Genomic DNA, 14,977 nt, shown 5'->3' with positions numbered 1-14,977 from the left:
AACCGCTAATGTCGTTGAACGCCTCCATTGTAATCCGTATGCAGGCGGTCGGATGTTTTTGTTTATGATTGTTCAACGATTGGATGTGATTAAAAAACATACTGCCTCTTCAGTACAATGCAGCAGTTGGATGTCCATTATTCTCTAGTTGTGGCGTCTTCCGCATGTGATAGTCTTCATCGTTTTCTAACCTATCCTATCCGATCTTATCCTATCCTGGTCCTTGTCCTTGTTCCCGTTCAACTGATCAAGGATACCCCACCATTCGTCACTGTGCCAACGACGGTAAACAATCGCATTATCGAGTCTGGCCCAGCAGAAAGCGGCAAGTCATTCTCGCTTGTGCGAATAGAATCTTGATATTGGACCGACTATTGACAGGTTGGGACTAATCGTAAACTTTCCTTGGTGGTGTGATGGACGGTTTAGAGTCCAGGTTTTCCCTAGTAAGAAGATCACTCATCCCTGTTCGTACATACTCACCACTTTCTTCTTCCTGGTCTCTTTCCATTGTGCTTGCGCGGCTCTATTGCACTGCTCTCTTCCTGATCTTCTGTCTGCTCTCCCTTAACATCCAATCTAAACCTGGACACGACCCCATCAGTGGCCTATTCTCGAGGCCCTCTGAATTTAGCATCCATTATTAGCAGATCAACCAATATCGAAAGCTTGGACAGGTGTGTCGCATAGAGGCCCGAGACATCTACGCAGAGACCCTTGGACATTGCATTCCCCAGGCGAAGAGCGCAGACTACGTACGACACTTGCTAGTGCTTGATCACTCTACACAAACACATTCAGTGCAAAGGCAAGTTGAAGTTGGGAGGGAGTAGGGAAACATCAACGAGAATCTTTTTTCAGCTCTCGAGCTACACGGCGATGACCATGGTATGAGAGCCCAGTAAATACGTTGGCGACATTTCCAGGCTCCGAAGCGGTAGCAACAATCACATCTGCCTTGAAGCAGCGAACCTGCTCAGCACAACCAAAATTCGCAATGGCTTCAACGTTCACCTTCAGCAGCCTCCGGTCTGCGCAACCACAAAGGCCCACGATGGCCAGCACAACGACTCTCCTCCTATCACTTTTCTCAGCCATTCTTCCTTTCGCATCACCCGTTGCTGGGCAATCTTTTCCATACGTTCCTACAGAGATTCTCATGCCTGATCCCACATGTGTCGACGGCAGTGTACCATGCAGTGCTTCAGATCTAGCATTTGTCTTCCGACAAACAGCCTCAGGCAAGGTCGAATTTCGATCGCTCAACTTTTCTGCCAGCGTTGATGCAGACGACATCAGCCTCGACCGACCCGCTGGCAGCACGACATTACCTTTTCTTGACGACGAGCCCAAGAGCACAGCATTTGGTGCTGCGAGAACAGCGAACGGCTCGCTTCTGGTGTATGCAGGCGACTGCAAGACCGGTGTTGGCGATGTATGGAGTTTTGACTACGAGGATGGAGGCGATTGGTATCGACGCGGTCTCAAGAGTGGCAACGAGCGTCGTGCGCCTTACTTTCTCGGCGGTACAGTTGCTTTCTCTTCTAGTCTGGCTCCCGACATGGACCAACCCACTCTATATACCTACGGCGGCATGTGTGAGACCCCCCAGTCGTCTACGGCGAACTGGCAAAGCAATGCCAACTACACCAAGACGATGATGAGGGTAGCGCCGAATGATAGAGACACTTACACGTCGTATAAAATGAGCGTGGCATCCAGCGGTGGACCGCGAACACCGATTGCCGGCTTTACACTAACTGGACTGACGCCCTCGATGACCAATAAGTCTGGCACCGTGACGCAGCAGATGGGTTATGTGTTGTTGGGAGGACATACCAAGACGGCCTTTATAAACATGAGTACAGTCGCCGTGTGGAACTTACCCGCCGAGACCTGGAGTTATGTGAATATCCAAGCTCCAGATGGTGGTTTCCCAAAGTCGGATCTTGCTGTCAAGGATACTAGCTCTCAGTCGAAGCGACAAAGCACGACAAGCACTGCAGATAATGTCTACAGTCGTTCTGGGCACACTGCGACACTGAGCGAAGACGGAAGCTCTATCATCGTTATTGGAGGCTGGGTGGGTGATATCAACACTCCCGCAGAGCCTCAGCTTGCCATCCTCGAGATGAGCGAGATCTATAGCGGATGGCAGTGGAAGATTCCGGAAAAGCAGCCCGAGTTTTCCGGAATCTATGGTCATGGCGCTGCAGTGTTGCCAGGAAATATGCTGATGGTCTACGGTGGGTGGGAGACATCCGGTTCTTCAAGTCGCATCAAGCGTCAGGCTTCAGCAGGCTCACTGCGCTTCTACAACATCACTTCTGGATCATGGGGATCTAGCTATACGAACCCCTCTTCTGGGTCTTCCTCCAATGAGGAGAACAACGCTCCAACGGATGATGACAAGGGATCAAGCTCGAAGCGTGTTGGTCTTGGTCTTGGCTTGGGCTTTGGCATCGCTGCTTTGATCGGCATCATCATCGGTGCTTTGTGTTGGTACAAGAGACGCAGAAAACACATCAACAACCGAAACGAAGCAGTCCGAGCGCTTTCACAAGACCCCAACTACTACAACAATGAATACCCCGAGATGACTGAGAACGACCCCTGGGGACTCGATAACAGTGCTTGGTATGGTCGTGGTGACCCCTATTCTGCTGGAGAGCGATCACTCGGCTATGAGTCGATGAGAGGCGCTCGAGGTGGCATGCCTGGACTTCATATCCCACACAAATCTATGCCAAGACCGTCGCGTGGAGGTTATGTGCCCACAGGACCTCGGCCGGGAAGCTTCCCAGGACCTATTCACCCGATTTATGAAGACGAAGAAGAAGAGAGCTACCCAAACCGAGGTCTATACGATCACGCCGCAACACCCACCTCGGATGTCCATTCGGACCCTTTCCAGACTCCTGTCACAGCTACAGGTCCAAATGGCATTCCACACCCTCTATGCCTTACTCCTGGAGGAGGCAACCGAGCATCAGCTACACCCAGCCCTGAAAACCCGCGCCATGATCCTGAGGTTCAAGATTGGGTGACCGAGGTTGATGCTGCGGAGGGACTCCTTGCACGCATGAATAGTCGACGAAGCCAACACCAAAACACCCAGAACGTTGAGGGTGCAGAAGGACATGTTGCGCGTATGAACAGCCGTCGAAGTCAGAACCAAGGAAGCTTCGGCCACAGCCAAGGTCGTACTTCACCAACACGGCATAACTCAAATCGCTCAGCTGCTCTGCGAGATGATGAATCACGAAGCGGATCTAACTTGTCCGATTCGGCGAGAAGTGCCGCGGAGAGCATCAAGGCTAAAGCACGACAGCTTAACCCCATGGCTCCTGCGTTATTAGCAACTGGTGCTGAACATCCCAAACCTGGCAGTTCGTCTTCCGATAGCTATAACACTGCTCGCTCATCGTTTCATGCTCTTCAAGCTGAAGGACCTTCGCTCCTTATGGGGGATCGGGGTCAGCAGCGATACGACGACGATGAGCCTTCCTCGCCATCCAAGTCAAAACCACGTCGAGGATGGCTGGGTTCTTTCAGGAGAATGTTTTCAGGGGTTAGTACCCCTACATCTTCCCGCGAAGATATGTCTGGCGTGAGGCGTTCATTTGATCAAGAGCCTGTGACCGGTGACTATGAGCCTGGTCTGGTCGGTCTGCGTGGCGAACTTCTTAGGCGGAAGCAGGGCCGTCAGGACTGGGAGGGTCTTGACGCTATACCTCGAGGTGCTATGATGTCTGGAGGTGCAGGGCCAGAGCCTGGAACTGAGTCTGACTGGGACATTGAGAGAGCTGTGGAACAGCGACTGGTTCAGGTCATGTTCACTGTTCCTCGAGAACGGTTACGCGTTGTTAACGGCAACGAAGAGGGAAGTGATCGTGAAGACGAGGACTTGATGAGACCACAAGCAGCTGAATTGGTCGACCCAGATGATGAGACCGATCTATCAAGAGGCGACAGTATCAGAGAGAAGCAAAGGGAAGCTTCGTATGGCCATCCCGCTCTACGAACTGTGGAAGAGCCTCGAAGACAGGAGAAGGAGGAAATGGACAACGATATGGCTGAGAAGCAAGGGCTTATGCAGGGTGAGGAGGAAGAACGACTGAACGAGAAGCAACGGTATGAAGAGAAGCAACAACTTCTTGATGAGAAGCGTGCCGAGGAGAAGCGAGCTGCTGAAGAAGAGGCTCTCCAAGCACAGGAGAGGGAAGAGCCTACGAAGAGAAAACTATCACATCAACCTCCACCACCAGAACAACCGACATCAACAATACAACAACCAAAACCCTCCCACCTCCAGCCCCATCCTCTCTTCCAGCCCGGCTCAGCCTCGGTATCCCCTTCTCCTTCCCCCTCGCCATCTCCCAACCGCCCAAGCTTCCAGTCCCAACGTCACGCACGCAAGGACTCAAACAACTCAACGGACGATTTCCTCCTCCCCGATTTCACTCCACGAGACCATCGTTTCTCACACTCAACAAATCGGTCTTCGGGTGTTCTCATGGAAGCACAGGCTGTTCCGATAACAAGAGAACGAGCTAGGACGCGCGTCTTGGCCATGGTGGATAGCTTTGAGAATCTAAGTCGTGAGAACAGCCCAAGTCCCACACGATTCCAATAGGAGGTTTTTAGTTCAAAAGGGGGGCTGGATATTTGCTACGGGGGAGGCATGAGAAGAATCTTTTGCGAAAGAAGCATTTTGGAATGATATTTGGGTTTGCAGGGTGTTTGGGTGTAGGATTTGGGACACATTATGTGCTTTTGTTTTGGCCATTGCTTGAGCACTTTTGGAAGTTTTAGGAATGTCTTGACGGGAGATGTACATATGAATAGATGAAATGAAGTTTTGGAACTGTAAACATGGCCTTGCTGTCCAAGTTTCTATGATTGAACGTGATTGTACTCGCAACAAGATGATTGTTGCTTTTCGTCTCCCTTGCCAATAGTTCGATACTTACCCTAGACACCCGTTATTGTAAACAAGCATATGCACATTATCTTTCACATGAAACCTGCAGTTCGACCAGCATATTACCGTTAATGCACATGTGATTCGAGCTGCCCGTTCTATCATCTATGTTACTCTATCAACGTCCTCACCACCTATCAGATTATGTCGATCTCAAGACCAAACGTCCTCAATGTCATTTCCCAAGCAATCGGACAACGCATTCAAGGCAACTCAACTCACCGTGTCCGGAAAAGACAAAATTCGAAACAGAAGCACAAATCGGAACAGGGTACCAAGTACTGAATGCGTATGTATACATTGTGGTTGGGTTTGCATGTACTAGGCGGTGCCTTGATTCTGTCCCTGACGATCTTATCATGAACCAGTACTTGGTGAAACGCATTCGGACGCCACAGTATCCACGTACCGTAAAAAAATGCAGGGGGTCACTAATTAATAAAAACTGATCAGCGAAAAGGGAGGGACAGAGGGAAAATCTTCATTTTGGAGAATGCAATATTTGAAGCCATGCAGTCATTTGATGATTCTCTGATTCGCTATGCTTTGCTGACGGGCTGGGAAATTATATGATGTTGGTAGTTAACTTGTTGTACACGTATGGGTGTGGGGTATAAGTGAGACGCCAGTCTTAGCTGAGAAAGCTTGATGATGATAGAGTGAGCGATGATCTGGTTATGACTATGCTTGTTTCTTGGTCGATGGAAGATCTGTTCCGCTGAAGCCTTTCTCTTCTCGTACGCGTACCATAATTCCGCATTTCTTCCTGCACTGCACTTGCTAGCCCGGGTATCGGTATCCTTATGCTTGTTTCTTTAATGAGTTGTTCCACCGAAGGATGGCCTCAATGAACTTCCGACCTGGGAAGTCGATGATGACAATTCCGGTGCGGCTGGTGTCTGGATTATCTTCGAAATCCTTGATCCATTGGCCTGTCATATCGTTCATCCCAGTGACGGTACGGTTCATTGGCCCAGCAGCAGCTTCGATCGGCAAGACGCCCACAGAGGCTGAGATGTGAGCGAGATAGAGGATCTGGTTGTCGAGAGGTGCCGTTGCCGCCAGCTCGAGAGCGTCGCGGATTGCAGTCCATTTATCAGAGAGGTGATAAATGTCTGGGATAATCCACTTGTCTTCCAGCACCATCTGAGGACCTTCCCACTTGGGACCATAAGGACCTCCGCGCGTGGCTGGGAAGTTTTCAAGCACGAATATCTTGGAGCGCAGATCACCCAGTTTCGGTAGAGGAGCCGTAGCGCTATAGTTGTAGAGACGATCCCCGAGGGGGTATTGGTTGAAGGCATCTTCAAACGACAGGGTGTTGTTGTCTCCAATGCGCCCACCTTCCTGCTTGAGGCGCATAACGATAGTCTCAGAGGGATTGCTATCCAAGAAATCGTTCATGTAGCCAATAACGTCCTCAAAGCTGAAACCAGTGTAGCCGTTGGCATGATAGATGTGCAGTTCATCATCGCGCACACGAGCGCGGATGTCAAAGTAGCGAAGGCCCGCCTCCAACTGCATTGTAAGATTCCAGTTCTGGCATTGGAGAACCTCTGTTCCTATCTCATAGGTCATAGTATCGTGCGTTCCTGGTATGCTGAGGCTCGAGAGGTACACATCGTCGGGGATCTCGGCCATCCAGGCCGGGTTGTAAGCCAAGTCAGCATCGAAGCTGTAAGCGCTGGAGTAACCGCGATAACAGTTGCCGTAAACTACACAGGGCGCGATTGACAACAAGAGATAGAAAAGACACATTATGAAGAACGCGATGGCTCCAACCGTGACTGGGAGGCGTCGAGATCGGTTGACGGGGCTTGAGAGACCGCGGAAGCCTGGTTTCGCGATCATAACTGAAGGCTGATGACGAAGGTCGAAGCCGGAGAGGCCGGAGGGGTTCTTTTGGTCGGCTAGTCACATCGAAATATTCGCGAAAGACTTGAAAGAGTTATCAAGTCGCGACTTTGATACACTACTTCAGGTATCAAATGCAGAATGTATATCCAAGAAACTGTGTTGATGTTAATGTTGACAAGGCTGATGATGCAAGCTTCATGGGGAATTCAGCCAAGGCGATATGACATAGGCGGACTGGGGGGGAGCTTGAGCGCTTTAGCGATAGCACCTGCGAGATTGGAGAGTTGTGAGTGGTCAATTTGAAACAGAGTCAAGGCAGCAAGCATTTTACCCCAGATAAGACATGACAAAGCATTCCAGCCATGATTACTACCCTAGACCTTCAATAATTCGAGTCCAAAAGTATACAGCTCTTGTAAATTGTAAGCTGCATCCATCAGGAAAACTCTGATTGATCGCACGTTAAACAAAAGGAATAGCTTCATTCAAGTCTTGACTAGGTAAAAGGCTAGTGTTCTGAAACGACTTGTTCCTACAGTAACTCGACTTGTGAGGCTCTGCCCCGTCGACTACTTACCACTAGGATCTCGGTCGCTTGCTCAAATCGATTAGATCGACCTAGTTTTGGGTTCGTTAGAACTCAATGCAAGTCGTGTGTAAGCAATGACGCTTGGGAGACGTGTCTGGATGACACGGGAGGGCCCAACAAGTTCAATTAGGCCACTCAACAGAGCTTACTTGTGTGTAAGAGAATGTCTTGCAGATGCAGGAAAGACGAAATGGAACCTCTCCCACAAGCCGGTATTCGACTGTGGAGAGAGAAGAGTAATGGATAAACGTTCACTTGTATGATACAAGTGGTAAAGGTACAGATACTGGTATAATTCGCAACTTAATCGGTAACTTCGGTCCGGACAAAAAGTTCAATGTTCTTAAAGATTGTCATGGAAAATGCTGGACACCACTAAACGGACGAATTCGATTCCTCTACACCCTCACGATGCGATGCACATCAACCGATTCCCGCAGGTGGCGGGCGGCTTGCAGATGAGAAGGATGGCGGACCCTGAACTTGCATTCTCCCGGCTGATGGTCAAGCTTGTGATTTGCCCGTCAAAGTTTTTGACAGCTTGAAGGAAGAGGCTGTCCACGTAAACCTCGAGTAGGCACAGTACAGTACATCAGGGTTCGTCGGCCTGGGCTCCAGTGGTGCTTGGTGACACCGCCTCGAAACGAGATGCTTCCAGCCGGTGACCGACATGTGCGAATATCATGAAAGTTACCATTAAGGTTTAACAGACGGAGCCTCAACTACACAGAGTGATACAGTAGCAGTCATGATAGCGGTCAGAAGGGAAGCCCGAAAGCAGGGCGACAGCTTGTATGACAGTGAATAGTGACAGCCTCGGTTGACGGCACGGATGTGTCACTCACCAGTAACAAATACAAGAGGCTGAAAACAATAATAAACAAAGCAACAAGAAACCAAACCACGAAAACATTAATACCTCCCAGCCTCCAACTTGCAGAAACAAACCCCCACGCCAGTCAAGTCAATCGCAGCACAAACACCAACACCAGCACAAGCACACAGCCGACAGGAGGGGAAGAGAGAATAGCGTCGCAGATTGAGACATTACGAAGCGACTTTTTTGCCACGCCCGTGTTCAGTTCACTTGATGCCCGAGCTCAAAACACAGAAAAAGGGTTCACCAAGAATTAATACGATTACGCATTAGAAGCCAGCTACACCATTGGACAATTCACGGGTTAAGAAAGAGGGTGTAGTGGTTCGCATAGACGAGGTAGCAGTGCAGCTCAAGGTGAATGCACTTGGCGGCAGTTAAGAGACTTGGGAGTTCGTGTTGGTTTTGGTGATGGTGTTGAAGTTGACAAAAGATGGTGTCCATTACGAGGTACAAAATCTATTGGTACGCGAAGATGCACAAGAGAGGAGTTTCTGTGATAATCGATCGATGCCAACTTTTTTTTCTTTGCAGAATGGTGGTTTCTAGCAGGGATGATGCATGGCTGCCCCAGATTCCATTTCAAGGTTCTTTTCTTTCCACGGATAATAATAAGTTACAATCTCACGAGCATTATCATTATCGTGCCATTCTATCCCACTGCAGCGTCGTCTCAAGTCGGCTTAGGCGAAGTTTTTGAGTTAACTTGGGCGGGTCAGCCAAAACTCTACCAGGGCCATTGACTTTGTACCAAAGTTTATAGAAGTGAATGCTACAGAGAAGGTTTTCCTCTTGAGTTAAATTGTAACCTTGAATTGGTACTAGAAGGCTGGGTAACAGGGAGGAGTAAGAGTTAGATCGTTACCTGGCCAAAAGATTAAAGATGGAGAAATTTTAATCAGACGAGAATCAATTCAATCTTGTCAGTGACGTCGAGAATTGCAAGGGAGAGGAGTAGTGAGTTTCTTTTATTAAATTGTCAAGGGTTATCATATGATGGATCTATACGAGAGCGGGGAGACTGTCTACTCACTCGTCTCGTTTCGTTGCTGCAAAGTTTACAAGGGCAAGGCTGAGAAAGATAAGGGCCATTCCACTGAGAGTATCCATGTCAGTTAGGTATTAGTAGTCACTCACTGTTTCTAATCAACGTGATGAAATGCTTGAATCTGTTCCGGGGACTGATGCTTGATACCCGATCGCACAGCAATATCATGTGCGATTCCTGTCCATCTGCAAGACCCATGTTCCCTCCTCCCTTCCGCGGGACCAGCTCCAGAATGACTGAAACAATAGACAAGGATTCGCTTGGTCCTCGACTGGCGAGCATCAACCTGCTGGTTGTCCGTTCGTCTGGGAAAGTGGACCTGGAGCATCCCAGAAATTCTCGCGACTTATCAACGGTCTGGGTAAAATCCAAGTTTAATGTCGATCAAACAAACTATCCAAGATCCATGTTACAGTACTCTCTTCTAGGTACAGGACTGTAATAATTCTCACCCAGCACCTTTTTGCATCCTTCGATCGGTCAAAGTCAAGATCCCAAGACTCAAAAAGGGGCCGGAATTGGCCCGTTGTAGTAGGTGCGCGTTTCCCGAACAGGTCCAACGGCGCGGCGCCGAACTCAGGGACCGACTAATCACTAAACTCACAGTAGCAGATACTAAGAGCTCGGGCTCTAGACAAGCCAAAGTCAAGCTGTAATGAAAGCGGGATGAACGGCAATGCAATGTCCTCTTTCTGTCGACTTTGACAGAAACAGCACAACACAACAAAACGGTTCAGTCCAAGATGAGGAATGGTACCATCCAACGGACAGCCGCTAGCCTGATAATCCATATGACATCGTATCGCTTCTAACTCTTCTCAACTTAATTTATCGCGCGGCTGGCCTGGGCGAGTGGGCACAGGTGGAGTCAAAACAAGATGATGGAGGATGGGAGGATGGGAGTTTACAGAATAACAAGCATCCATTAAGCGAATGTCTAATTCTGTCTGTCTGTCCTCTGTCCCATCTTCAGGCTCCAGTGACTGTTAAGATCAGATCGTGGATTGAGCGCGAATTATACTAGTTACGGCTTCAACAGCAACCAGCAAAAGGCCGAGGTCCTACTCCTAGGCCTAGTCCTGAGGTGTTTCAATAATCTTGTTCTAGCGTCGCACCCTGTAATTAATTCCTGTACAGTAAGTTACCAGACAAAGCGTCATGAATCGTAGGCGGGTCTTGGAGTTTCATCATCTTTTCTTTTTGTTCATAGTCGAGCCGTCATGCAAGAATAGCCTCATGAGGGAAATGTAGAGAGTAGCAGAGATAATTGCGACGGAAGAATAAGAGGCTCTCCAGCCCGTGATCAGAGTGCCAAGTGCTTAAGCTCCGGATAATGAGTTGCCGAGGAGAGCTTGAAATGGATGGTGGACTTTTCTGTATCCAATTTCAATTTCCATCTTTCCAAGCAAGTAGCGGCAAGCCATAGTCAGAACCAAAGGCGAAAGCCAAGCCCATAAAAGCGGCTTCGGGTCTAGGTCAATAAGTTGGTGTCAGGAACAGATAATCATTAAATAAATGAATTGATTGAAGACAAGAAGCAGAGAGGATGGTATACAAGGATCAGTTCATAATCACCATCTCACCACAATTGCATCTTGAATTGCGATTGTCGGACGGAGCTTTCGCAACTGTCCGCTCCGTAACAAATACGGTAATTAGGTACCTCTACATTTCTCAATCAAGATCGCCGTTCGCACCCTTGTCCAGGGCCCCCATGTAGATCCCACTCCCTCGACACGACATCCATGACACGACACGCCCCCTTTCATCTCATCCCACCGTCAATATTGGGAAAACTTACAGGGGAAACAGTACCTGTCACTCCCTACAACACGCGCTGGAAACAACAGCTGGAGCTGCTCAGCGCTGGTGACGACATTGGCTTCCCTGTGTTTGGGTCGCTGCACGCGCCGCGTGTTTTAGTTTCTTGGTATGGATAGGGGAGGATAGCGAAACGAGGGGTCCATCTTTATTTTATTTTATTTTATTTGTTCCGTTCATAACTTTCTGTTAACTGAAGAGTGAACAGGCAGGCAAGCAGACAGGTACAGTACTGTAACCAGATCAGATCAGATCAGATGAAATCAGAAGCAAATATTCATTGTAATTTAATCTAGAAGCCCAATTCTGTCAAGGGTTCGTCACAGTGACTCGGACGTAGTTGTAGTGCGTAGACAGCTTCACTACTGTTGGCCAGCAACAACGCGAGAATTGCTTACTGTACTCGAGTCTCCAGTCTCCATCTCATCTCGAGTCGATCAGTTCTGTTTCTTCTGGCTCAATCAATTTCTTTTCAAGTTCCTTTCCTCTGTTCTCTTTTGTTCCTTTACTCTTAACCTTTGGTGCACAATTGATTTGTCTCTCATTCCTTTCAACACGTTCCTTTTATCAACAATCCTTACAGCTTCATTTTATCATCACACTCCTTCTGCCGCCACCACCACAACCACCGAAAAAATAAAAGCAAACGGCCACTTTACGCCGAGATACTAGCTTTACCTGCCACCACCATCTTTTGTTCGCGTTCAAACGGAAAGCTGGTTGGCCTCGGATCGCGTTCTTCCCGTCCACTTTCGACTCCTCTCTTTGGTTCTTTTCATACGTGGAGCCTCCTTTGTCTGCCCAGCCTTGGCTTTCGAGCTGAGAGTGTTAGACCTTGCCTTTTTGGTCCCACGCCCCCCTGCAACACCACCTGCACTGCACAATCAATACACTGCACGGTACGTACCGAGGGCTTTCGCTGCCAGGTCGTATTACAGTCTTTCAGTGCAACTCTATTCCAGGTTATTTCTTTATACAGGAACAAGGGATCAAGCAAACTCAAACTCATCCCATCGACCTCCAACAGGGAGAAGCCATTGACAGACCATCGACAATATCCCCATCCTAAGGATAGGAATATTGCCATCAACAGGAATCAACGACTCAATATTATCGACTGCTCCCTCTGCCCGCTATTCCCGAGCTCTCTCAAGTCTGGCCAGATCTGGTTAGAAGATTTATCCTCGTCTTCGTTCTTCCTTCCTTGTTTCCCATCCCGGTCGCTGCTGCCGCCGCCCCTCCACTAGAGCCCGGGACTACCGTGCTAGGTACAGATACCTACAAGGCTCTTACCTGATCTGATCACGCTAGTCGCTACTTCCTTCACACCTTTTTCCCTCCTAGAGTCTCTCCTTCCTCGACTCGACCTCAACTGCAGTCAGGCATTCCAATAACTCTACCTTTCTCCCCCAGCCTCCTCTCTCAAATCTCCCCACGATTTACATTTCCCTGGCTGGAGCTTGCTTCTTCTTTTTTGTTACCCGCTCGTGGTGATTTTTTGGATTGTTGGATTTTTCTTGGGACGATCATTGATTGGCATTGTTGAACTTTTTGGGATCGTATTCTATCGTATCGTTTGGGATTTACGAGGATTGCTGGATATCGACAAACACAAGAGCATAGCATCAGACCGAAGCTCTTGATTTAGCACTGCTACCGACTATCGCAACTGTATTTCGACATCAACACCGTTGACGGAAACGAGATATTATACGGATATCACCATCAAACCTGGGACCCATCTTCGAGAAGCTATCGACCACTCGCTCGCCTTTCAACCCAGCTAGGTCACTTAATTGTGCTACCTTGCTCGCTCGGATCACGATTGACGATACCGGTTGTCTTGCTCCGAAAGACAATTACCCACGCGAAGATCGCACCGGTACCACTGCACCCTCGACGTCCGACGTGGTATGGCTTCGACCGTCTAAGAGTTTACTGCGACCGTGTTATGTCGTGATTGACCTGCTTCATCTCTGTCGTACCCGACCTCACATGCTCTTTTACTGCCAACTTCATTGGTAAAGGTGTGTTACATTGGATCGCGAGTTTGTCCTTTTCCTTACTGGGCCATACTCGTTCCCCTCAACCCAGCAAACTCTAACCTTGAACTCGATTTAGTCTTCCACCAAACTCATAATCATCAACATGTTTCCTCTTGGTAGGAACGCCCCATCCGCGGGTCTTCTCTTGTTATTAGCATCGGCATGGTCACCCTTAGCCAACGCTTTGGACATTCAATATTGCGCCAGCTTCAACACTGGCGAAACCCCTAGCAGTATGGAACCCTCCAATCTAAATACGTATTTTGGCAGCATCTAACTCGAATGCAGATTACAGTATATACCAGACCAATGGCCTCTGCCATGATTTCTGCTTCGACGACTACGCTTATGCCATCACGCAAGGCAAGCTATGCTGGTGCTCAAACTACGCTCCTGTCAAATCGGTACAGGAGAGCAACTCGAACTGCGATACCCCTTGTCCCGCATGGCCTAAAGAGGTCTGCGGTGGTGATGGTGTATATGGATACGTCGATCTTGGCAATGTGAAGCCATCTGGATCTCGAGGACCTTCTCCCTCATCAACTAAAGTAAGTTCAATCCTGTGATATGATTATGCTTTGTGTTGTGATTGCCGCGCACGTCGTGATCGGACGAGTGTCTGCCCACCAGCTTTCCACCTGTATAATCTTGATCCACTCTGATCCCCTTGGGTTTGGTAAGATTCCACGGCTTAACAGGTGACACTCAGGCAAAACCAACTACCACCGCCGTGTCCAGAGTGACAGTGACATTTACGCCAACTTCCACATCCACATCCACCTCGACAACATCCACGACGTCCGAAAGCTCAAGTGTACGCCTTGTCTTAACACGCATGTTATTCCAGCGCGGGAATCTGGTGATGTGACCAATTGGCTTTGGACTGAGACTAACCATACTCTAGACCGAAAAAGATGAATCTACCTCAGCCTCCGCGACCAAGGCCACTTCGACAGAGGAAGAAGAAGCGACCTCAGCCACTGAGACCGAGGAGCCTTCGTCCATCGTGCAAACAGTCACTGCTGGAGGTACCATCAGGACGGTAACTGTTGCACCGACCCAGCAAACAGCTGGAGTACCGGCAAACGAAAACACATCCGATGACTCCAATGAGAAAAGCGGACTCGGCACTGGCCAGGTTGTTGGCATTGTGGTGGGCGTTATCGCCGCAGTCATATTTGCTGCAGGCTTCGCCCTGTTCCTATGGTTCCGCCGCAAGAAGCAACAGAATGAGCAGGAGGCTTATCAGGACGACCCCAGCATCCGAGATAGTTCCTCGGGTATTGCTCAACGGCCTGATATGAGCACAACTGGTGGCTCACCGATTGCGTCAGCTGCCGCAGGCAGTCGCAACAGTACTCTGCAAGTCGATCCGCGAATGGACCCGTTTAAGCAGGGCCTGTATGTCCGAAGTGCCAGTCATGAGAGTATCAACACCCTTCGAGACGACCACGACTACTCGAGGAGAATCCAAGCACCCAAAGTGCTTCGTGCAACCAACCCCGATCCAACGCCGGAACCCTGAGCCGAAAGGGTTTTGGCATTGGATTAATGAAACATGTTCCACACGAGAGGACAAAAGGCCAAAGCTGGCCCATGAAGCACACGAATCTCACTTTCTCCGGCTCACATTTTCACAACCTAAAGGGGTTTTACTTGCATTTCGAGATACCAGGAAGGCGTTGGCATTTTACATGGGGGAACACATACACAACGGCACAAGGACAGAACGCCTCCCAATGGTTGGCGGGGTCAT

General features: G+C 49.1%; 3 protein-coding genes across 3 annotated transcripts; 2 read left to right on the top strand and 1 right to left on the bottom strand.

Annotated features, from left to right (window-relative positions):
- Nucleotides 1–565: 565 nt before the first annotated feature.
- B0J16DRAFT_343984 (uncharacterized protein) lies at nt 566–4,887 on the top strand. The gene has a single exon (XM_046128137.1). It carries the CDS (start codon nt 998–1,000, stop codon nt 4,634–4,636), a length of 3,639 nt encoding a protein of 1,212 aa, XP_045981050.1. The 5' UTR covers nt 566–997; the 3' UTR covers nt 4,637–4,887.
- Nucleotides 4,888–5,785: 898 nt separating this feature from the next.
- Nucleotides 5,786–6,835, bottom strand: B0J16DRAFT_269839 (PLC-like phosphodiesterase; the record flags this gene model as incomplete). The annotated part of the gene is made up of 1 exon (XM_046123522.1): nt 5,786–6,835. The coding sequence occupies one exon, from the start codon at nt 6,833–6,835 to the stop codon at nt 5,786–5,788; it is 1,050 nt and encodes a 349-aa protein (XP_045981049.1).
- A 6,489-nt stretch (nt 6,836–13,324) lies between these two features.
- B0J16DRAFT_385690 (uncharacterized protein) lies at nt 13,325–14,746 on the top strand (the record flags this gene model as incomplete). The annotated part of the gene is made up of 3 exons (XM_046131516.1): nt 13,325–13,454; nt 13,510–13,769; nt 14,126–14,746. 3 exons carry the CDS (start codon nt 13,325–13,327, stop codon nt 14,744–14,746), a joined length of 1,011 nt encoding a protein of 336 aa, XP_045981048.1.
- Nucleotides 14,747–14,977: the final 231 nt, after the last annotated feature.

The sequence above is a fragment of the Fusarium flagelliforme genome (genome assembly GCF_020744385.1).
Source record: "Fusarium flagelliforme strain FIESC 12 MPI-CAGE-AA-0113 chromosome Unknown B0J16scaffold_5, whole genome shotgun sequence".
NCBI classification, from domain to species: domain Eukaryota; kingdom Fungi; phylum Ascomycota; class Sordariomycetes; order Hypocreales; family Nectriaceae; genus Fusarium; species Fusarium flagelliforme.
Note: the sequence above shows the minus strand (reverse complement) of the source record. Positions and strands in the feature narration are given on the sequence as shown.